The 22,963-nt window shown below is 36.9% G+C and overlaps 2 protein-coding genes across 5 annotated transcripts; one reads left to right on the top strand and one right to left on the bottom strand.

Annotated features, from left to right (window-relative positions):
- Window positions 1-1,061: 1,061 nt before the first annotated feature.
- Window positions 1,062-9,163, bottom strand: LOC137832090 (pentatricopeptide repeat-containing protein At5g66500, mitochondrial). 4 transcript variants are annotated; one of them, XM_068640077.1, is made up of 4 exons: window positions 7,462-9,163; window positions 6,028-6,095; window positions 5,739-5,840; window positions 1,062-1,198 (listed from the first exon to the last, which is right to left on the bottom strand). In XM_068640077.1, the coding sequence occupies exons 1-2, from the start codon at window positions 9,099-9,101 to the stop codon at window positions 6,062-6,064; spliced, it is 1,674 nt and encodes a 557-aa protein (XP_068496178.1). In that variant the 5' UTR covers window positions 9,102-9,163; the 3' UTR covers window positions 1,062-1,198; window positions 5,739-5,840; window positions 6,028-6,061. The 4 variants fall into 4 exon arrangements, with proteins under 4 accessions (XP_068496178.1, XP_068496180.1, XP_068496181.1 ...); XM_068640079.1 differs by having other exon boundaries at window positions 7,284-9,162; XM_068640080.1 differs by having other exon boundaries at window positions 7,351-9,162.
- Window positions 9,164-11,004: 1,841 nt separating this feature from the next.
- Window positions 11,005-22,606, top strand: LOC137832089 (sodium/hydrogen exchanger 6-like). Its single transcript, XM_068640076.1, has 22 exons — window positions 11,005-11,337; window positions 11,412-11,463; window positions 11,549-11,608; window positions 11,719-11,743; window positions 11,964-12,049; window positions 13,033-13,144; window positions 14,400-14,462; window positions 14,623-14,642; window positions 14,731-14,825; window positions 14,964-14,992; window positions 15,091-15,122; window positions 15,222-15,269; window positions 15,368-15,428; window positions 15,946-16,043; window positions 16,134-16,209; window positions 16,321-16,340; window positions 16,519-16,616; window positions 16,756-16,865; window positions 17,190-17,288; window positions 17,488-17,585; window positions 17,671-17,750; window positions 22,026-22,606. Exons 1-22 carry the CDS (start codon window positions 11,154-11,156, stop codon window positions 22,082-22,084), a joined length of 1,605 nt encoding a protein of 534 aa, XP_068496177.1. The 5' UTR covers window positions 11,005-11,153; the 3' UTR covers window positions 22,085-22,606.
- The last annotated feature ends 357 nt before the right edge of the window (window positions 22,607-22,963 follow it).

The following is a 22,963-nucleotide window of genomic DNA, read 5'->3' as shown; positions in this document are numbered from 1 at the left end:
TATATATATATATTAATGAAAAAAATTGATTTTTTTTAGATGGAAGACGAAATAAAAAAAATTATACTTGAGATGTCTTTCTGTTTTAGGTTAACGAATATCTAAATTAATTAAATTATAATAATAATCAAGTTGCATAAAATATACCATTTATTATTATTATTTTTATTTACGTATTTTTAAATAAAAATCGAATTACAACATAAAATAAATAAGTAAAAGTATAAAAAAAATAATTGAAAATAGAAACCAAAGGAGAAAAAAAAACTAAATAATTTATATATATTTTGTAATTTTTCGCAGATACTTACATATTGAAAAAGCAGTTTCTAAAACAAAACTATATTATATTTTTAAAATCTAGTTCACATTTAACAAAAATACCAAATATTCATAATAAAATAAATATTAGAATAAGAATAAAATAGAAAATAGAATTCGCATCCGGTTGGTTTCATTTTTTCAAAATAAAAATCTCCGGTTAGTAACTGCTTTTCCTGGTATCATTCCTAAACTAACAGTTACATATTCCTTATCCTTCCCCTCTTAGCATAAGATCTTCCTCTAGGCTCTACCATAAAGCTCAAGATCAATTACACAAAATTCAACACTTCCACAATGCAGCAAACATACATGTCAATTTTAACCGTCCTTGATTACCTAGATAGTGTGATGCCTTACTAGCTACAGAAGGAATGATGCAAATTTGTACATAGATCTCTGTATTATCAGCTATCAGTTGTTCGAGTCAAATCAGATAAACATGATATTAAACTTACATAAAAAATCAAAGAGAAGAAGAAAAAAACACAAAAAGCTTAAGGGCACTGGCCAAAAAAATGGGGTTGTAGCACTATCTTGATTACGGATTAAAGAGCTTCCTGAAAGGCCCATCCTTCCTGTCTTTGGTAGCTTCAGTTATAGCTAGGAAGCGCTTGAACCCAGTGGTGGCAGCTCCTCGTCCAAGTGCAGAAGCCCTAGTTAGAACATCCTCTCTCGACGCGGCAGCTACTCGTCCAAGTGCAGAAGCCCTAGTTAGAACATCCTCTCTCGACGCGATGAGTTCAACCGCAGAGGGGCTAGATACCACAGGAGCTGCTGGCACAATTGTAGGTGCAACCTGAGTTTGCTTAATTCCAGGCCCAAGTTTGTTGGTGTCATGAAGAATGTTTTGTTGATCAGCTTTTTTTTTCAGACCCTGAAAACACAAGTCAAATCATCCAAACATGAAGAATAGTTTGCAAATCATGCATTCAGTTGCTTCTGAAAAACCAAATGATATGCCTCATGTGATAGAATCCATAAGCAAAGCATGAACCATTACGGAATATTAACTAGTATAGATAATTTAACTATTTGGTTTATTTTGTACATATCTTCAGTTGGATTTATGCATTGCATGCTCCTCATCAGTTTCGATTCTTCAGCAATTATATCAGTATCTTCATATAATCCATGTACTAGGGTAATAAGACTTATGGTAAGGTTTGTAAATGGCAGTGTTATCAATAGCTGATAACCCCTATGGCGGTCAGCAAATAATCCGTAATATAAATATCGAAAATGGCATGGCGGACAAATTTACACCCACTAAAAAAACGACAAAAATGACAAACGTATTAAAAATAGCATAATGACAAACTGATTTCATAATATTTTCAACATTCTCATGATTGTCATCACAAACTCTTAACATGATTAAAAAACACTAATATTTCATTTAGTAATTTGAGCATGCATGGGTTTGGTTTTGGGTGCTTGACATTATCTATAAGTGGAAAAATAATTGGGAACAATGTTTTATAAGCAAACGTAAGAAAAAACAAATAATTGGTTCAGAAATTTTAAGAGAAAAAACACAGAAATATAAAAGCAGAGCAGCACCTAGATAAAGAACATGTGAAAAGAGAAGAGAAAATAACAGAAAAACGGATGAGGAAGTAAGTTTTTACCATAGATGACTCAAAGGAGACTCGACGACCAAGAAGGCTCATCTTATAATTGCTTTCCAGGCTTAGCGTTCTCGCTCCGTGAAGAAGATTCACGTTCGTAAAAGAGGACTCTCTTCGTGAAAAAAGATTTACGTTCGCAAAGAACTTATTCCCTCTTTTATTCTGGCTTGGGGTTTTTGGGCCAAGCCCAAAATCAAGATTTTGAAAAGTGAATAATAAAGGAAAAAGAAGATATTCCACCATAGGAGGGGTGAACCGCCACAATGATAAGTATATATTTAACTAATATTTTATATTAAAATATATGATAGATATTAACAGATAAAATAACTATAATATAATATCTAATTTAAGAATTTAAACAGTTTTACATATTTTATTTATAACTATATATAAAGGGATTCTCCTTTTTAATTGTTATTTTATTTTTTTTAATTTTATTCTTATATTTTTATTTAATTTTATTTTTAAAAGCAGTTTTAATTTTATTTTATATCTTAAATTTAAAATTAAACATTACAAAATGAGACTTGTTCGGGAAAATTTCAAAATTGCATATTTTTCTGTTTATCTTTTATATCATTAAACACCTTTTTCAAACGGCTTTTCTGTAATATCATTCCAGATTCACATATTCAAGTATGTATTTTTTTTTCAATTATAAAGTAGATAAAGTAAAAGATAGAAATGCAATATGTAACATATCTTTAGATTTAGAGTTTTGTTCTTTCATGCAATGTATGATGACAATAACACCATAAAAAAAGTTTAGGATTTTAACAGAAAAAAAACTTACCGGATAAAAGTGTATCATTGAGAAATGATCATAAGCAGTCCGCATGTTGATGTACTGTCCGTTCTTGAATTTTCCGAAAATTCAAACTTCGTTCTTGAATTTTCAACTGATACTGATGGAGGGTAGCAGCACCATTTTTTAAATAGCTTTTCTAATTATACGAGTCTTGGAATCTCCTTTGGATTTTCGAATCTGAACCCTCGATAAAACTTTGCCTTTAATTCATGAAAAATATCACTTTGTGTGCATGGGTTCTGATTTGGAATTTGGGATTTAGTGATTTGGAATTTGGGATTTAGTGATTTGGGATTTTGTTGGGTACAGAGAAATCAAAATTGGAAGCCAACCAAATCCATTAGATTGCAAAAAGAAAAGAATAGTAGATGGTTCGGGGTTGGATTCGAATGGATGAAATCGTTACCGAGTTGAAGACTCTGTTACTCATTAATGGCATAAAATAAAAACATAATTAAATTATATTTAATAAAAAATAAAAAATTAACTGTAACGTTTTCAATACTTACTTAAATTATTAACAGTAGTGACTCCCAATACTTAATTTCAAGAACTAAAATTAATTTTTGTATTTAAATAATAAAAAATCACATAAATTAAAAATATATTTAAATTATACTTAAAAATATGTTTTTTTTAAATATTATCATATTTTACATACATATTTATTTTCTGAAGATACTTTTTATTTATGCTATCTAATTTTTTGTCACATACTAATTATTTATTTTATATTTTTATTTCATAAATCAATATTGTTTGGTGCTTTTGATTGTTTTCGTTTACCACTCATATAAAAAAAAATGTCAACTATAATTCTTGCTGTATGTTTGTTTTGCATTAGTGATTTGTCATTAAAATTAGTAACACTTGCTTTTGATGTGTACTATAATACTATTATTTGATGTTTTTTAATTGTTTATGAAAGTGTTTTCATAATTTATTTTACTTTTAGTTTTGATTTATATTTTAGAATTTTTTACATAATTTTTCTAAGAAAACGAAGAATGACCATTGAACAAAGGACAAATGAGCTATCTACACAACGCAGAACTTATAAAGAAAGGAGATTGAAATCTATTCGACATTTGGCTCGATCAATCAATAATGCAGGTAACAAACATGTTATATAACACAACAAAAATTATTTTTTAATTTTTTTTATAGTTTTATAGATTCATTCATTCATTTAACTTGACATTTGAAGGATCTAATGATAACGAAGCAGGACCAAGTAACACACATGTTACTGAACCTGGTTAGTACACTTTTATGCATAATAAGTCAATTTTTAAATAATATTTTAAAAGCGAAATGAAATATCTATACGAACAAAAACTTATATAGAAATGATAAATAATATTATTCATATTAAAACTATTGTTTCAGGAAGGAGATTGACATCTATTCGACATTTGACTCGATCAATTAATAATGCAGGTAAAAAATATGTTATATAACACAACAAATATTTTTTAATTTTTTTTATTATATTTTATTCATTCATTCATTTAACTTGATATTTGAAGGATCTAACGATAACGAAGTAGGACCAAGTAACACACATGTTACTGAACTTGGTTAGTACACTTTTATGCTTAAGATGTCAATTTCCAAAAAGTATTTAAAAAGTCAGATGCAATATCTATACGAGGAAAAACTTAAAGAGAAAGAAAAAACAATATTCTTGATATGACAAATATTGTTTCAAGGAGGAGATTGTCATCTATTCGACATTTGGCTCGGTCAATAAATAGTGCAGGTAACAAAAATATTATATAACACAACAAATATTATTTTTTAATAATTTTTTTGTATAATTTTATTCATTCATTCATTTAACTTGACATTTGAAGGACCTAACGGTAACGAAGCAACACCAAGTAACACACATGTTACTGAACGTGGTTAGTACACTATTTTAAAAGACAAATGGAATATCTATACGAAGAAAAACTTATAGAGAAAGGAGAAATAATACTATTCATATTACAAATATTGTTTCAGGAATGACATTGACATCTATTCAACATTTGGCCCGATCAATTAATAATGCAGGTAAAAAAACTTCCAACAATAATCATTGATACCATAATAAACTTCCAACAAACTTTGTTATTTTGTTTTCTATTTAATGAATATTTTACTTGTGTTCTTTGTGGATTGCATATCCGTCTTTAGGAACAAATTATTACTTTTAACAACACGGTATACTTACCGTAAATCAGTCATCAATCGGCACCACGTCCATGGTGGGTGCCACGGCAGAATTATTGAGGATTTGAGCTAAGATAGACTAAGAGAGAAGTGGCCATGAATTTGGTAAGATTTGGGAAGAGAGACTTGCAACTCATCGATGAAATTTTATATCTTTTCATTTTTCCTTTTCTCATTATACCAGTCTAATTAGGATTACTACCACTTTTTCTGTAACGACACAGCAGGGTTCCTATCAGATTACTGGTTATAACATTTTAATTTACCAAAGATGACTATAGAATTAGTGATCCGTGATCTGCTACAGTGATAGATTTGCCAAAATTACTAATCTATGTAAGCTCCTCAAGTCTGCGATATAGCATTACTTCTTTCCTAAGATGTAATGTCCATTGAATTACCGATCTTTTATTTGTTACAATGACAGATTTTCTAAATTACTAATTTTCACCAATTGATTCCTCAAAGTGCTGCTTTGTTAGGTCCTCAAATTTGCATATATAACATTACTGTTATCCCAAGAGGATGACATATTTGCTTATGACTGCTCAGCTAGAATTAGTGAGCCAAATTGACAATGAACTGAATAATTTTATACAGTCGTCGACTTAACTATAAATTTATTTTATATATTCTATAAGAAGAGCCTTGGCAGACATCTTCTCAATAATCAGAGGTCCAGAACAAAGAAATTATGCAAAAACCAGCAATTAATCAACTAGAGATTTCGATAGAACAAGCTAATTATAATTTATAACCTTAAGCTCAAGGGTGCGTTGGAATTCCATGGGTGTACGTGTACCCTCAGGTAGTAATGCACGATAGGTATCTGCTACAGAATCAACTGGAGAAAGTATAACCTGAACACGGACATTCACACAAATTTGTCAGAAGGAATTAATTTCATGGTTGGCTTTGATTGAGTTTTAAGTTGAAGTCTTTTTCTTTTCATAAACTCCTTCATATGTTTTTAACACCAATAAGCTATAACCCAAACACAAAATTAATTTTACATAATAACATTTTACTAACAAATGGACAACAAACCTTCCAAAGGCTTCAACTTTGCTCATCTCGCGGCTCACAAACTTGGAAGAACTAGCAGCACCCGATGTCTATCACAAAAAAAAGCTAGTAGTTTAATGAGATAAACCAGTGTGACAAACATGCAACAAATTTACAATTAGATTTTCACTATTAACTTATTTCACAATGGATTCTAGACAGTTTTGTCAATGCAATGCAATATTGTTCATATGCGTCATAAAATAGCTGGTTGGTCAAGGTAGTAGTCACATCAATCAGATCATTGTTTCCTACTTGGTCTCCGAGTTAGGCAACCAAATCTTATCTCACTATCCTAGCATCTCTCATTTTCATGAACTGTAATGCAAATTAGAGTAGAAACCATGTATTAATTGATATCTAAGCATCACTACCACCAGGAAAGTAGATTCTTTAAGCATGGACTCAGAGAGATGGATAACCAATAAAATCTGAAAACTCGTTTCATTTTTTATTCAATTTGGTTTGATTCTAAAATATCAATTTAGTCCACGTTTAGGTGTATTTTATCTATGAAAATTTATTATCAATAAATCTTGTCCATCTCAAAACCGGAGCTGGAAATTTTTTAGTGCTTCTTGTAAAAGAGGCATTAGCACAGTAAAGTGAAAATTCCCGGTAAAAAAAGTTAAAATGGAGTTGTCAAATTAATATAAGCAAGGGAGAGAGGGACAATTGGACATCGAAACAGTAGAGGTTATCATGATGGTGATATTTCTTTTTACTCATTTGTGGTGTACCGTACAAAGAGTAACACTCGGTAATGTCCGAAGGTAAAATATATCCTTTTTTGGGGGTGTAAGAAATTACTAAGTATGTTGTGCCACAAACTTAACTACAAATAGTCGCATAAAGAGCCACACAGCAGATAACAGTGACAAAGAAAAGCGAGAGAAAAAATCACGGAAAGACAAACCAAAAAGGTTAATTCCTATAGCATTTATATCATCATGACAACACCTCGCATACCACAATTGTAAACATATGCACTTAATCTATAAAATCAATTATATAAATTGGACAATAGTCTTTTAAAAGATTGACTATTGACTATATACATGCTACACTGCACTAAGGTACATTCCTCTCTACATGTCAGACACGATCACGAGTGTACTATTTCAGAACCTGTCACTGACGATGAATTGATCGTGAATCAAATCATATGAACCACTTCTTACAAGTCAAAGGAATGGATAGATGAAATGTTTTGGAGGAATAGGGAAAAAGTAACTTACTGGTTGATCTGTTAACATCAAATGCTAATCAATGATCTAAAAGAATGAGGGGTTGATAGATACGCACTGCGGGATCAAATGTAGCTAATGATGTTTTTATACTGGCAAGTACAACAGAATCCACCAATAACAGTAAAGGTTCACTTCCGTCTAGCTGAACAATCAAACAGATAGTGACCTGACATGTTGGTTGAAGCCCAGAACTTTAATCCAACTATTCCCAGCTTCCTTGAGCAACCCTTTTGACCTCATGATGCTTCTCAGTTCATCAACACGATCCCACCTGCCAATGGCTGCATAGAAGTTTGATACAAGAACAATATAGCTAGATTTATTGGGTTCCAACTGCAAGAGATGCTTTGCAGCCAATTCACCTCTTTCAACATCTTGATTAAGACTGCAGGCATTCAACAATGCTACCCATATTCCTGCAGTAAGCCTAGTACCCTGCTCAACCATATTGTGATACGCAGACCATACCCCTTCTATGTTACCCGCTCGGCCTAATATATCTATGTAGCAAGCATAGTGCTCTGGATCTGGTTCAAGACCATACTTCTCCCTCAACAATTTGAAACATTTTTTGCCTTCCTCCACCAGTCCAGAGTGACCACAAGCGGATAAAACAGACAAAAAAGTCACGGAATTCGGCAACACCTTCCTCCCTTCTTTCCTCATCCTCATCTCCTGAAACAGCAAAACAGCTTCAGGTCCCCGCCCATTTCTTCCATAAGCGTCAATCATACAAGTCCAAGAAATCACATCCTTCTCACAAATTCCATCAAACAACAACTGGGCATGCGAAACCTTCCCACATTTCCCATACATATCCAACAGAGCATTACACAGCTGAGTCTCACGAGTAAAACCTTGTCGAACCGCAACACAGTGCATCTGCTTCCCTGCCCACAAATCCAAATTCTCAGAGCACCCCACCAGAGCACTGGTAAGCGCAACAGCATTGGGCCTCACCGAGCCCATAACTCTAAATGCCTCACCATACCTCCTATTCCTAACACACCCAGAAACCAACGAGTTATAAATCATATCATCCTTCGAACCCTTCAAACTACAAAAAACCTTCAAAGCATCATCAACACACCCAACACTGGAGTAAAAATCAATAAGAGCAGTGCTCAAAACAACCATGTCACGCCCCATACACACCACCAAACCATGAACCTGCCTTCCAAGCTCCAACGCCCTCAAAGAAGCGCAACACTTCAACGCAGAACACAAAGTAAACTCACTAACCTCAACATTCTCCCTCCCCATTGCCCTAAGAACCCCAACAGCCTCAACAGGAAGATCGCACCGCAAAAAACACGAAAGCAAAGCGTTCCAAGCGACAACATCTCGCTGACTCATTTCGTCAAACACCTTCACTGCCTCGTCCAAAGACCCACACTTCGAGTACATATCCACCAGCGAGGTTTTCGCGACGGTTCCGGAATCAGCACCGGTTTTGAGCATTTGGGCATGGACTTGTATCCCGAGTTGAGAAACATGCAAGAGAGTACAAGCGCGCAAGACGGAGGTGAAGGTGTAGGCATCGACAACGGCACGCGCGCGACGTAAAGAGTGAAAGAGGATCCATGCGGAGACAGGATCGCCTCGGCGAACGTGGGAGGCGATTAGGTAGTTGGTTTGGGAAATGTCTTGGCGGAAATGAGTGACAGATGATGACGAAAAGTTGGTTCTGAAAGTTTGGTGGTAAAAAGAATGTTTGATGTTTCCGATGATGTTTGAAAGGTGGTTGGGGTTGAGTCTGGAACTCGTGTTCTGTCTAAGGTTTGGCGCTAATGAGCGCATAATCATCTTCGTCCACTGCTCCTACTCTGATTCCCTACTTCAACCACACAACCATGAAGTGTAGTTATAACTAACTCTACCAAACCCATATATTGAATTGCAAAAATATATTTTACATTGTATAGTAAAAGAATTTACATTATTATAAAAAAATATCATATCGAACAGAAAATTGTTTATTAAAATAGCCATAAATTTAACGTAGATATATCACTGTTGACCAATGTATCTAACAAAAAAAGCTATTCTGTTTTTAACCGGTCAATAAATAAGAAGAAAATGGTGTTTAGTTTGACAAAAAGATAAAGCTTTCTTAATTTCAATTATTCTTTAGGGTATTACTAAAGTACAAAATTTGAAAATAATTATTTTAACTATTTTCTTTATTCTGCCTTCTTTTTTTCTAAAGTCGGTTCAAGCACAATTTTTATTTCAATGGATCTTTAAACTCTAGATTATTTTTAACAAAATACAATCATTCTAATTATCTAAAATATATTCCTACAAAATAAAATTTAAATAAACTTTCAAAGAATGAGTATAGAAAAAACATTTGAATACTATTTTTTCACAACAAAATTGATAATATTGGTTGATTTAAGATTTATTGAAATAGTTTGTGTAGTTAGTTAATTGTCGTATTTGAGTGTCACTTTTTAAGTTTGAAATTTTATTATAGTTTTGTTTTGAAAAGATAGATGTATATTTAAATTATTTTTTGCATCAATTTCTAAGTGATGTTATTATTGATCAAATGCAATATTCAGTTTTCAACATCACTTTTTATTTAATTTTGGTTAGTTTCTTTATAAATAAATTCCATCTATAACTATAACTATATATATATTCAAAATATAAATTTTATATATTTGATTTTATCACAAACTAATATACACTAAGTTTATTGATTTTTACAATAGTTATTTTAAAATTTAAATACTTTTGTATTAATTAACAGAATAAAACTTCAACAATCGTACTACATGCCAATTAAACAATCAACCTCATGCAAAAGAAGAAGAAAACACATCTTATCTTAAATAAAGTTCTTAAAATTAAAAGTAGAATCACTTTTCTTTTATCACGCAGTACTGTAAGGATAAGTCAAAAGTGCACTTTTTTCTTGTTACGTGACTCGGCAGCACACGCAAAGAAGAAAATTTGACTATAGTTAATAACACAACTAATTACAAAGGCTTTTGCCATTAATAATTAATTAAAAACTATTTTTCTTATATTCATAAAATATTTTATTATTTACTTATCATTTATTACGAAGTAAACTTTAAGTCTAATTTAATCTCATAAAACTACTTCATGATCTTTGCATCTCCAACACATTCCTAACCTTAAGGGTAACTGCTTGTGTGTGGTCCGATAACAGTCGATAGTGAGTGACACGATAGATTCAACAAACACTCGCTAAAATAAGATCGAGATGACTCTGATACCATATTACAAAATGAATTTTAAGTCTAACTCAATCCATAAAACCCTCAGCTCAAATTTGCACATTTGATTTTCAGATACCATTGATGTAATATTTTTTTATTACCATTTTCCTTAGAAATAATGTTAGTCAAATATATAAAGTGTTTCTAGAAGGTGAAATTGTTAATATGTGGTGGTGTACATGACTAATACGGTGGGGAGAAATTGTTAGACCGTTAATTAGTTATGGTGAAAAAAAAAACGAAGGTTAGCCAAAAACTAATATAAAACAAATTTAACTATACAAAATGTTATTAGATGAATAAATTTATACCCTATTTACTGATTTTTTTTAAGAAATTATCGTAAGAGTGAATAATTTATAATCATAGTTTTTATTTACACTAAAATAATATTGTAGTTAAATTATGTGTTTATTATTTTACTATTATTTATTGTTCTTTGCAGAAGCGGAGTCGTAGAGGTAAGAAAGAAGAGTGGAGAAAAGGAATTGAAAGAGAGAATCTGATCAGAACAGAGTTGTTGAGAGAACAGCGTTCTGTTCTGATTCGCCAAGAAATCCAATCGCAATCGGAAGCAATCGGATAATTGCTTTCGGCAAGGACAATGGCTTCGGAGATTGAAATTTCTCCGGCCGACACTCGCAAGGCTCCCGGCAAGGACCAACAAGCTGCCGGCGTCGGAATCCTTCTGCAGATCATGATGCTCGTCCTGTCCTTCGTCCTCGGCCACGTTCTCCGTCGCAAGAAGGTTTACATCATCCCCGAAGCCAGTGCTTCTCTTCTCATAGGTACCTTCTCTTTCCTTTCTTGAACTTTCTTTTTTCTTTTTTCCCGTTTTTTTAACCTAACTTTCACTCTCCAGGGTTAATTGTTGGCATTCTGGCAAACATTTCAGACACCGAGACTAGTATCAGGTTGTTTTCACTAATAATGAACTCTGTTATTGGTTTTTTGAATTTATTTTCCGGAGCTGACATTTGGATTGTGAAATTTGTACAGGGCGTGGTTCAATTTTCACGAGGAGTTTTTCTTCCTGTTCTTGCTACCTCCTATCATATTATATCCTCTGATAGATACTGTTATTGTTTTCTTTTCCTCGAATTTTTAGTTATTTGTTTTAATCATGTATTGTGGCTACACTATCTCGTGTTTTTCTTGACTCCTCTTACTCAGTCTGGGTTCAGTCTCGCACCTGTGAGTTCCTCCACTGTGCTCTTTTGTCTAGACATGTGTTTTAGCTTGTTTGGATACGAAGCTAGAACGTCTTTTGAGAATTTGTTTACCGAGAAAAGAATCCCTCTATATTTCCAGTAGAGAAGCTCTCAGAAACTCTTTTTTGCCTCTACCCAAACAAGTCTTCTGTTCTCTAGGACAAGCCTTTTGACTTGGTGTTAATGGTGTTATTCATTTGCAGAAACCATTTTTCTCGAATTTTGGAGCAATTGTCACATTTGCTATCCTCGGCACCTTTATAGCTTCAATTGTTACGGGTATCTTGGTGTAAGTTTTTTTTAACCTCTCTTTTGGTGTAATTGGTACGCGTTCTTATTAGGCTAAATTATGGAAGTTCTTTTATGTAAGTTTAAGTTTTTTTCTTCTTATATGTGTTTATAGAGAAACTCATCCAGACAGACCTTTATCAATCTTGAATATTTGATAGTGGTTCTTAGCGACTAACTTTGAAAATGCTATCCAGAGATAAGGGGAAGCAGGATGACCACCATTTAAATGTTATGAAAGGTTTCAAATTGTGGTCATGGTACTGGTAGTATTTTCGCTGCAATCCTTGATATTGTGCTATACTGTTGACAAATGCGGTCAATGCAGTCATAATTGTGGTCACTGTGATCCTAAGAATTTTGACCTTGTGGCTGAAATTGCAATTGCAGGTTTTAGAAGCTTAGTTAGAATACATATTACAAGTGTATTCTACACATAAATACTCAATAAAAAAATGCCCAAAATTAAAGAAATTCATGATAAATAATAGCTCACAAGTTAAACACAATCACCATCAATGTTGAAACAATAATAACATGATAGTAATGTCAAAACATGAAATATCGTTGTGAAAATAATAGGAAATGAATATAGCAAATTAGATAAAAATTATCCGAATGTGACCCAGGAAGGAGAAGAAAGAACACGCGAAAAAAATGTATAGGAACAGAGGTCAAAACTAAGGTTACTTTTTTGTGAAATATTTTACCCGAAAACCCCCACAAAATGGTGTTCTAGGGTAACAATGGGTTTTTTGAAGGCTGTATCATGGTAGTGCTGCTATCCCGCAGAAAAATCCATTTTTGCTGCTATAGTAGCCACAATGGTCGCCATTGAAAACCACTCTGCTATTTGAATCCCACAGTGGTTCAAGGCAGCTCCTCTCCACTCCACTATTCTACTATACTGCTGCCATAGTGTGCTATTGATTGTATGAGGAATTTTTTCAATTAATTGCTTATTATTTTTCATCTATGCTGCAGTTATCTTGGTGGTGTGCTCTTTCTAATGTATAAGCTACCTTTCGTAGAGTGCCTGATGTTTGGTGCTCTTATATCAGCTACTGATCCTGTTACTGTTTTGTCCATATTTCAGGTGATTTTCCTCTTTATTTTGTAATTCTTCCATTTATACCTTTAGTCTGTTAGTCCATATGCACGTTTCAATATCCTAGTTTGTGAGCCATAAGGTTCATTAATCCAATATGCATGTCCAATACAAAAGGCAGTGGAATGTCAATAGCCATGTTGATTAACATTCCCTTCTATGTCTGTTTTTTTTGCTCATGTTTCTACATTTTTCACACAAGTTCAGATCTTGGTTTAGATTATCATAAACATTTGGTATAATGCCATAAATAAATTATGAATGACAAAAAATATCATTATAGAACATATTTTCATTAATAGTACGTAACAGGAAAATAACATGAAGCCATAGTGAGGAAAATTTAAAATTTTACAATTCTATAATATTCTTCACCATCTCATCAAGAACTGGATGAAATGGCCTAGTTATGAATCAAATTAGAGATTTGTGCCGTAGTTATCAATCTGAGATAGTGGTCCATAAAAGCAAGAGTGGGATGACCTCCATTATATATATTATAAACAAACTAAATAATTTATACGACACTTATAAGTAATAAACAAAACCCCCAAAATTAAAGAAATTCCGGATAAATCATTAGTAAAGTTTACACACAGAATGACCATCAATCTAGGGTGAATAAAAAATTAGCAGAATGTGAATTGGCAAGTTCAAAGGAATAAGAAAGAATGGAAATAGGATAAGTAGTCATATAAAGTGTGAAAAATTAAGGTCAAAACAATGGTAACTTGTGGAATATTTTACCCCGAAAAAACCCCAAAGAATGATGTTTGAGGCAAATGTTGTTTAATTGCAGCAACATGGTCACCATGGTGGATTGGTGTGGTGAATTTCTTGCCAACTGCCTTAGGCAATTTGTGAAGGAAGGTCTGTTGTAGCAGTGCCATAGGCTGCAATGGCATCTTTATATGGCTGAATTTTGCCATTCTGTCATCCACCGGTGATAATACTAGTTATAGGGGTAAAATAAATACCTTTTTGAAGCCTTTATCATGGTAGTGCTGCTATATCTTGTAAAAGTTGCTACTTTGGCTGCTATTTGAGGCCCATAGTGGCCTAGGGCCGCTCCACTATCCTGCTATAGCTTGCTATTGACCACTAAACTTTGTGCTTTCCTATTTTCTATCTGAGCTCGTCTTCTGTTTTCCTTCATCTTAATCCTGACCGCATATGCACAATAAATCTATATCTTATGATATATTTAATTTCTAACATGGAACTTCACCTTTGTTATTTGCAGGAGCTGGGCACTGATGTCAATCTATACGCCTTGGTTTTTGGGGAATCTGTTTTGAATGATGCAGTAAGTTCCTGTTGCTGGAGAATGCACATAATTTTTTTTTCTGTAGTGCAGATATGGTTAAAGATAGATAGTGCTAATTGGATGATCTTTTTCATTGTTTTTTCTAATGTTATTTTTGTTTTTTCTTTTGTCTTAATCCTCCCTCTTGTGTTATGGGCAGATGGCTATTTCTTTGTACAGGTACCTGAATGTCTGAAGTATATGGCTTTTATCTGAAGTAGACCAATATCATTAAGGTTCATTTTTAACTTAAGCACGTACTTTGCAGGACAATGTCATCTGTTAAAGCTGATCCATCTGGACAAAATTTATTCATGGTGGTTGTTCGGTTTTTGGAGACTTTTGTAGGGTCAATGTCAGCAGGTCAGTCTTTATAAAATGTTCTGTTTAGGTTGTGGTTCAGGGGAGTGGGGGAGCCTCACTAAGGAACTAGTTTTATTTTGTCAACTTTTGCATCACAGATGCTATTCCTTAGTTGTGATTCATTTGGTGATTTTGCAGGTGTTGGAGTTGGATTTATATCTGCTTTGATATCCTTTGAAATCCATTCTTGTTCTATATATTTGTAGTACTCATTTTGGTCAGATTTATAAGTAAAAATATGTTGTGAAACCTTGACTACCAGAACCTATTTAAGTATGCAGGATTAGATATTGACAAGTAAGTATTTTATATTAGTTTTGATGGGAAGATTTGTTGTTTGATGATTCCATCATGTTTGGAATAAACTGATCAGAAGAATTTTATGGTTCCATTCAGCCTTCAGAACTTGGAGAGCTGTCTATTTGTCCTTTTCCCATATTTCTCGTAAGATGTCTTCTTGGATCCTTTGTTCATAACTTTCATACAATCTTCTCAACTTTCATTCATGATGTAAATCAATACGAAAATATTTTCTTTTTTAGGTACATGCTTGCTGAAGGCCTTGGTCTGTCTGGTATTGTATCAATACTGTTCACTGGAATAGTAAGTACATATTGTTTACACGTATACATATGAGGAGGGATTAAAGTACACTGGTGTAAGTTACACTATTAATAATTTTATATAAAACGTGAATTTTGTCAATCCAAGCTTATTATAATTTAATATCATGGTGGTTATTCATGTCTATTTTGTTAACACTGAGACACAATAACAAGATGATTAAATTATTCATATTTTAGCATATTTTGAAAAGTATGCAATGCATTACGTCAATCTTAATCTATATAAAAGGCGCATCAAATAATTTTAGATTAATATAAAGTTTTGTATAAATGATCTATGTGATAGAAACTTTCAATCTAACAGTGACTTTTAAAAGAATATGATCCAAGCAAAGGATATTGAACGGTGTAACATTTGGCATAACTTACATGGTGTAATTTGGTCCATCCACACGCACGCGCACACGCACACATATATATAGTTTGTGTTGTTTCATGTCCATGTTAAGACATCTTTATGAGTATTCTTGTGCTTTGTTTTTGTTTTTTTTTAGGTCATGAAGCATTATGCATATTCCAATTTGTCACAAAGTTCTCAAAGATTTGCATCAGCCTTTTTCGAGTTGATATCATCTTTAGCTGAAACATTTGTGTAAGGAGGATTTCATTTGTGGTACTTACCCTGTTGTGTTTTTACATTTCCTCTGAATGATGTGCACACCTTTTGTCTTGTGTTGTACAGATTTATATACATGGGCTTTGATATTGCTATGGAGCAACATAGCTGGTCACATGTTGGATTTATATTCTTCTCCATTGTATCCTTTTTGGCCTCAAATTGGAACTGCTGTGATATGTCATTTATATTACCTTAGCATTTTATTTTCTTCTTGGTGCTTCTTCCTTAACCCATATAATAACCACTTCAGATATTTATCGGAATTGCAAGGTATTTAATTTATACTGATTGATATCATTTTATGTCTTGATTACTGTGGCACATGCTCATTTCTGGCATTTTGGATAGTTTTCTTCAGTATAAATATTTGCATGCCATTTTAAGCATATTTATACTTTTGCATTTCTCTTAGAAGTTGTAAATTATATTCTTGGGTTTCTATTTGCAGGGCTGCAAATGTCTTCTCTTGTGCTTATTTGGTAAATGTGGTCAGACCCAGTCATCGAAGGATACCTCCAAAATATCAGAAGGCACTTTGGTATAGTGGTAAGAAATTCAACAAAACTTAAATCTTCGAATTTACGGTGAAAGATTGATTAATTCTGTCTATAAAATAAACTACTTCTTGCCTGTGGCATATTCTATAATGCCATGCCTAAGTTGTTCACTTTGTGCACGTGAATAGGACTTCGAGGTGCAATGGCTTTTGCGCTTGCTCTGCAATCCGTTCATGATCTTCCAGAAGGACATGGACAGACCATCTTTACTGCAACTACTGCAATAGTTGTTTTGACGGTAGGCACACTCTTGTCCATTCACTAAGCTAATTACTGTAAAATATAAATAAGGGGTAGTGTAAGGTACTTGACGATGTTGTATATTGTGTACATTGTAAATATTATTTGCATACATAGTGCCTACAAGGGCAAAAACTAAGTGTAGAGAAGATAATAATTTGAGGTGGATGAGTAATATGAGATCAGTGATGCGTAGTTAAAGATTTGTCCAATTCATTTAATTTTCTTATTTAGGTCATTAGCAGGTAGGAAACTTTTACCCCGAGCTTTTGTTTAATTCCCATCCCTGAGCAGTAATTTCAACCTCAAACTATTTTTTCAGGTATTGCTAATTGGTGGTTCAACAGGTACCATGCTGGAAGCTCTAGATGTTGTAGGTGGTGATGACGATAGCCCTTTGGCTTCAGTTGGTACTGTCACAGTAAGTTTTACAACAAATAATGCCATTTAAGACAATTTTGTGTGTTTATTCTACTTCTGCGGAGTTTCTTGTATGTCTTTTACCTTGAAATTTGCATCTGTAGGCATCACCCGTCAATATTAGATGTACACAATTTTGACAGTCCCAAGATGACTCTGACAATGGATAATCTTTCAAATTTTTTTATTTTTTTTGCAAGAATTTTGATGGAAGAAATGGTTATATTGCTCCTCCTTACAATGAAGAGTCATCTTCAGGGAACAAAATCAAGATGAAGCTAAAAGAATTGCACAAGAGGTATCGTCTATGTTCTGAAACTGCAAATAGGGTTAGGTATATAATGATGTTGCCAATCTAATTTCTCTTTGCTTCTTCGTTGCAGTGCTGCATCTTTTACAGCAATTGATAAAAACTACCTCACCCCATTCTTTACTAGTCAAAATGGAGATGAAGACGACGAAGGTAAGTTTTATCTAAAATTGTGTTTCTCACTGAAAAATTGATGAAGTCAATAGGACTAGGAAGCATGGATATGACCTAGACATGTTAAAATTCATTGGCCTGGGCCCAGGAGATTTGATATTCACCTGGTCTCGTTTGACGACATCAGCTCGAATTTGCTCAACTATACATTGGTCTGGGCCTGTTCGGCTCGACATCAGCTTGGGCCCGGGAGACTCGACATTGGCTCGGGCCCACTTGGCTCGACATCGGTTCGAGCCCGTTCCACTCAACATCGGCCTAGGCTCGGGAGACTCGACACTGGCATGGGCCCGTTCGACTTGATATCGGTCGGATTTGCTCAACTCCCGTTCAACTCTATGTCAGCATGGGCCCGATGACTCGACATTAGCCCGGGATGCTTGGCTCGATATCGGCCCGGGCCAGCTAGGCTCGACATCGACTGGGGAATGCTCGGCTTGAAAATGGCCAGAGCCAGCTCGACTTGACATCGGCCCAAGCCCGGTCGGCTTAACATCGGCCCGGGCTCGCTTGGCTCGACATTAGCCAGGGCCCGCTCCACACGGCATCGACTCGATCCTGGACGGATAAGCCTCATCCCGAACCTGAACGACTCGACATCGGTCTGCTCGACTCGACATTTGCCAAGGCCCAATTGACTCGACATCGATTCGGGTCCGCTCCACTCGACATCGGTTCAAGCCCAGACGACTCAACATCGGCCCGAGCCCATACTACTCAACATTAGTTCGGGCCCAGATAACTCGAACTCGGGTCGAGCCCGACTGACTCGACATCGGTCCGCTCGGCTCAATCTTAGCTAGGGCCCAATTGACTCAACATCGATCCAGGCCCGCTCAACTCGACATTAGTCCGGGCTCAGACGACTCAACAATGGCCCAGGCCCGGTTGACTCGACATCAGCTCGAGCCTGCTGAACTTGACGTTAGCCAGGTCCCAATCTACACGACATCGACTCGGATCCTCTCCACTAGACATCGGCTCGATCCTGGACGACTTGACATCGGCCCGAACCCGGACGACTCGACATAGGTCCAGGACCGGATGAGTAGACAATGGTATGGTTCTGGACCACTCAACATCAGTCTGGACCTATCGACTCAACAATAGCCTGGGCCCGATCTATTTGACATCGGTTCGAGCCCATTGGCCCGGGCCCGTTCCACTCGACATTCGCTTGGGCCCGAGAGACTCAACATTGGCCCGGGCTTGTTCCACTCAACATTGGCTTGGGCCCGAGAGACTCAACATTGGGTCAAGCCCTATCGTCTCGACATTGGTCAGGCCCAATCGACTCGACTTCGGTTCGAGCTTGTTCGGCTCGTCATTGGTAAGGGCCCAATCAACTTGACATCGACTCGGGCTTGTCCCACTCGACATCGATCGTGGCCCATTTGGCTTGACATCGGCCCAAGCCCGGGAGACTCGACGTTGGCTAAGGCCCAATCGGCTCGACATTGGCTTGGGCACAATGAACTCTACATTGGTTCGTGCCTGTTCGGCTCGACATCAGCCCGGGTTTGCTTATCTCGACTTTGGCCTCGGCCCGTTCGGCTCGACATCAGCCTGGGACCGTGAGACTCGACATTGGCTCGAGCCCGCTCGGCTTGACATCGGCCCGGTTTCAGACCTCTGAACAGTAGCCTCGACCCTAGAGACTCGACATCAGTTGGGCTTGCTCAGCTCGACATTGGGCTAGCCAGTTCGGCTCGACGTTGGCGTGGGCCCGACGACTCGACATTAGCCTGGGATGCTCGGCTCGATATCGGCCCAAGCCAGCTCGGCTTGACATCGTCCCGATCCAGCTAGGCTCGACATCGACTCGGGAATGCTCAACTCGACAATAGCAGAGGCCCGCTCGACTTGTCATCGGTTCGGGCCCGATACGCTTGACATCGGCTCAGACCTGCTTGGCTCGACATTAGCCAGGGCCCAATTGACTCGACATCGACCCGGGCCCGATCCACTTGACATCGACTCGATCCTGGAAGAATAAACATCGGTCCGAACCCGGACGACTCGACATCGGTCCGCTCTGCTCGACATTAGCCATGGCCCAATCGACACGACATCGATTCGGGCCCACTCCACTCGACATCAGATCGATCCCGGATAACTTGACATCGGTTCGGGCCCAATCGACTCGACATCGATCCGGGCCCGCTCCACTCGACATCGGTCTGGGACCAGACGACTCTAGAGTGGTTCGGGCCAGGACGACTCAACATGAGTCTGAGCCCGAACGACTCGGCATCAGTCCGGGCTCGGACGACTCGACATAGATATGGGCTCAGACGACTCAACATTGGCTCGAGCCTGCTCGGCTCGATATTAGCCATGGCCCAATCAACACGACATCGACCCGGGCCCGCACCACTAGATATCAGCCCGATCCCGGACGACTTGGCATCGATCCGCTTGGCGTGACATTAGCCAGGGCTCTCAATCGAATCAACATTGATCAGGGCCCGCTCCACTCGACATCTGTCCGGGACAAGACGACTTGACAGCGATTCGGGCCTGAACTACTCAACATCAGTTCTGGTTGAACGACTCGACATCGGTTCGAGCCCGTTTTGCTTGATACCGGACAACTCGACATCGACCTAAACTCGGACGACTCGACATTATCCAGGGCCCAATTGACTCGACATCGATCTGTGCCTGCTCCACTCGACATTGTCCTGGCCTGAACGACTCGACATTGACTCAAGCCCTCTTGGCTTGAGATCGGCCTGGGCCTGTTCTGCTCGACATCGGCTCCGGCCAACTCAACTCGACACTGGCCCGGGCCCGGGATACTCGACATTGGGTCGGGCCCTTTGACTCAACATCGGCCCGGGATGCTCGACTCGATATCGGCCCAGGCCATCTCTACTTAAAATCGATCTGAATCCGAACTCGACATCCGCATGAACCCAGACGACTCGAAATCGATCTGAGCCCGAACGACTCGACATCGGTCTAGGCCCGAACAACTAGACATCAATCTAGGCCCGGACGTCTTGACATCGGCTAGAGCTCGCTCGGCTAGACATTAGCCATGGCCCAATCAACTCGACATTAGCCAGGGCCCAATCGTCTTGACATTAGCCTGGGCTCAATCGTCTTGACATTAGCCTAGGCCCAATCGTCTTGACATTAGCCTGGGCCCAATCGACTCGACATAGATTCGGGTTCGCTCCACTAGACATCGGCTCGACATCGATTCAGGCTCGCTCGACTTGACATTAGCCAGGGCCCAATCGACTCTACATCGATTTGTGCCCGCTCCACTCGACATTGTCCGGTCCCTGATGACTCGACATCGGCTCGAGATCGCTCGACTTGACAACGACCTGGGCCCGTTCGGCTCGACATCGGCTAGGGCCCGGGAGTCTCAAAATTGGCTTGGGCCTGCTCAGCTCGACATTGGCCTGGGGCCAATCGACTCGACATCGGCTTGAGCCCGGGAGACTGCTCGGGCCCGTTCAGCTCGACATTGGTCTAGGCCCAATCGACTTGACATCAGCTCGGGCCCGGGAGACTCTACCTCGGTTCGGGCTCGTTCGGCTCGACATTGGTCAGGGCCCAGTCGACTTGACATCGGCTTGGGCCCGCTCCACTTGACATTGACCGTGGCCGGCTTGACGTCGGCTCGAGCCCGAGAGACTAGACGTTGGCTTGGGCCCAATTGACTCGACATTGGCCTGGGCACAGGAGACTTGACATTAACTCGGACTCGTTCGGCTCGACATCAACCCGAGTTTGCTCAGCTCGACATTGGTGTGGGCTTGTTCGGCTCAACATTAGCATGTTCGACATCGGCTAGTTTGTCTTAGCATAACTTGGCTCAGGCCAAGTCAAAATCTATCCCAAAATGCAATTTGGATAATCCAAAAATGTATCCAATTTATATCTAATCCATATTCAATTAAATGGATAGGATCCAAAAATATGGATTTAGATTTGAAATAAATCCATTTAAATGGATGAAAACTAATATGGATATGGATAATTATGGATTAGATTTTGAATTTTGAATTTTTTGTCCACCCTTACTGCATGAGTCCATTTAGAAGTGTTTGTACATCCTTGTAGGTTGAGTATTCAGTATATTTTGTACTTAGAAGTGTTTCAAATAATTATTTTTCATCCATGTTCTTGGAACTCTTGACTTTTTTTAAGCTAACGAGTGTTTTTAAGTGTATTTCTATGAAGTAATTTTGTTTTGAAATTAACCATATTGCAATTTGTTTGTCTTGATTTTGACAGCGGAGCCTTTTACTTCTACAAGATCGGGATTTCATGGGCAGAGCCCCTATTCGTCATGATTCCTTCCAGACGACATACTGAATGCGTTTTTTGTACAGAATTTCCGTCACGCAATTCATAGATAGCTCGTAGGAGTTGGCAGCACACAAGTTGTACGATTCAGAATGTGAAATCTCATTAGGTTGAAGTTTGGACATCATCATCTCGGCAGATATAGCATCCATGCAGTTCATATATACCTCTGCCATGAAGTTTGGAGGTTTATCATTTGGATCTCACCACCATACCAAAAATTTAGTTCACCCAACCCAACCCAACCATTGTGACGGTGAAATTATATCATCTCAAAATGAATACAGTCATGGAAAATTATATAACAACATAAATACATCATGGACTATGGGTGAGTCCTTATACAGCCACAGACGCCCATTACTTGTGCTGCTGGATTTTCGTCACTGTAAATTTTCAGGGCGTTCATCACAGTCAGATGTCTATTTGTGTTCGAGTAGAATGGGGTTTACATTTTGTAAAATTTAGTTCAAAGGAGGATTTAGAATAAACTAATTATGTTTTTAATATTTTTACAGAAACGGCAACTTTAGCAAAAAGTAATACAATTTAATATATATATATATATATATATATATATATATAATTTTGTAAAAATAGTATTAAAGAATTATATAGACGAAGTAATTATATGTTTTGCCATTTTTATAGTTTTATTATTTTTTAAAATAATTTAAATATATATATGTGTATTATTGTGCAAAAATAGTGGTAAAAAATATTAACTTATTTTAAAATAAATAAAAATAATTTATTTACTTTTTTTATTATTAAATAAATGAATATTTTATTTTTTATTTATTAAAATTATAAGATTATCTAATTAAAAGATGACACTAAATAAATAGTGATTGTCATAAGTTTTG

Source organism: Phaseolus vulgaris, chromosome 6 (assembly GCF_000499845.2).
Source record: "Phaseolus vulgaris cultivar G19833 chromosome 6, P. vulgaris v2.0, whole genome shotgun sequence".
NCBI classification, from domain to species: domain Eukaryota; kingdom Viridiplantae; phylum Streptophyta; class Magnoliopsida; order Fabales; family Fabaceae; genus Phaseolus; species Phaseolus vulgaris.
This window is presented reverse-complemented; position numbering and strand designations above follow the sequence as displayed.

Coding starts and splice junctions, on each gene's coding strand:
- LOC137832090 (XM_068640077.1), bottom strand. CDS start 9,101: ATGATTATGCGCTCATTAGCGCCAAACCTTAGACAGAACACGAGTTCC. Junction 6,096..7,461: donor GGCTTCAACCAACATGTCAG/GTCACTATCTGT, acceptor TTTTTGTGATAG/ACATCGGGTGCTGCTAGTTC.
- LOC137832089 (XM_068640076.1), top strand. CDS start 11,154: ATGGCTTCGGAGATTGAAATTTCTCCGGCCGACACTCGCAAGGCTCCC. Junction 15,270..15,367: donor GTCCTTTTCCCATATTTCTC/GTAAGATGTCTT, acceptor TTTCTTTTTTAG/GTACATGCTTGCTGAAGGCC. Junction 17,751..22,025: donor TGGAGATGAAGACGACGAAG/GTAAGTTTTATC, acceptor TGATTTTGACAG/CGGAGCCTTTTACTTCTACA.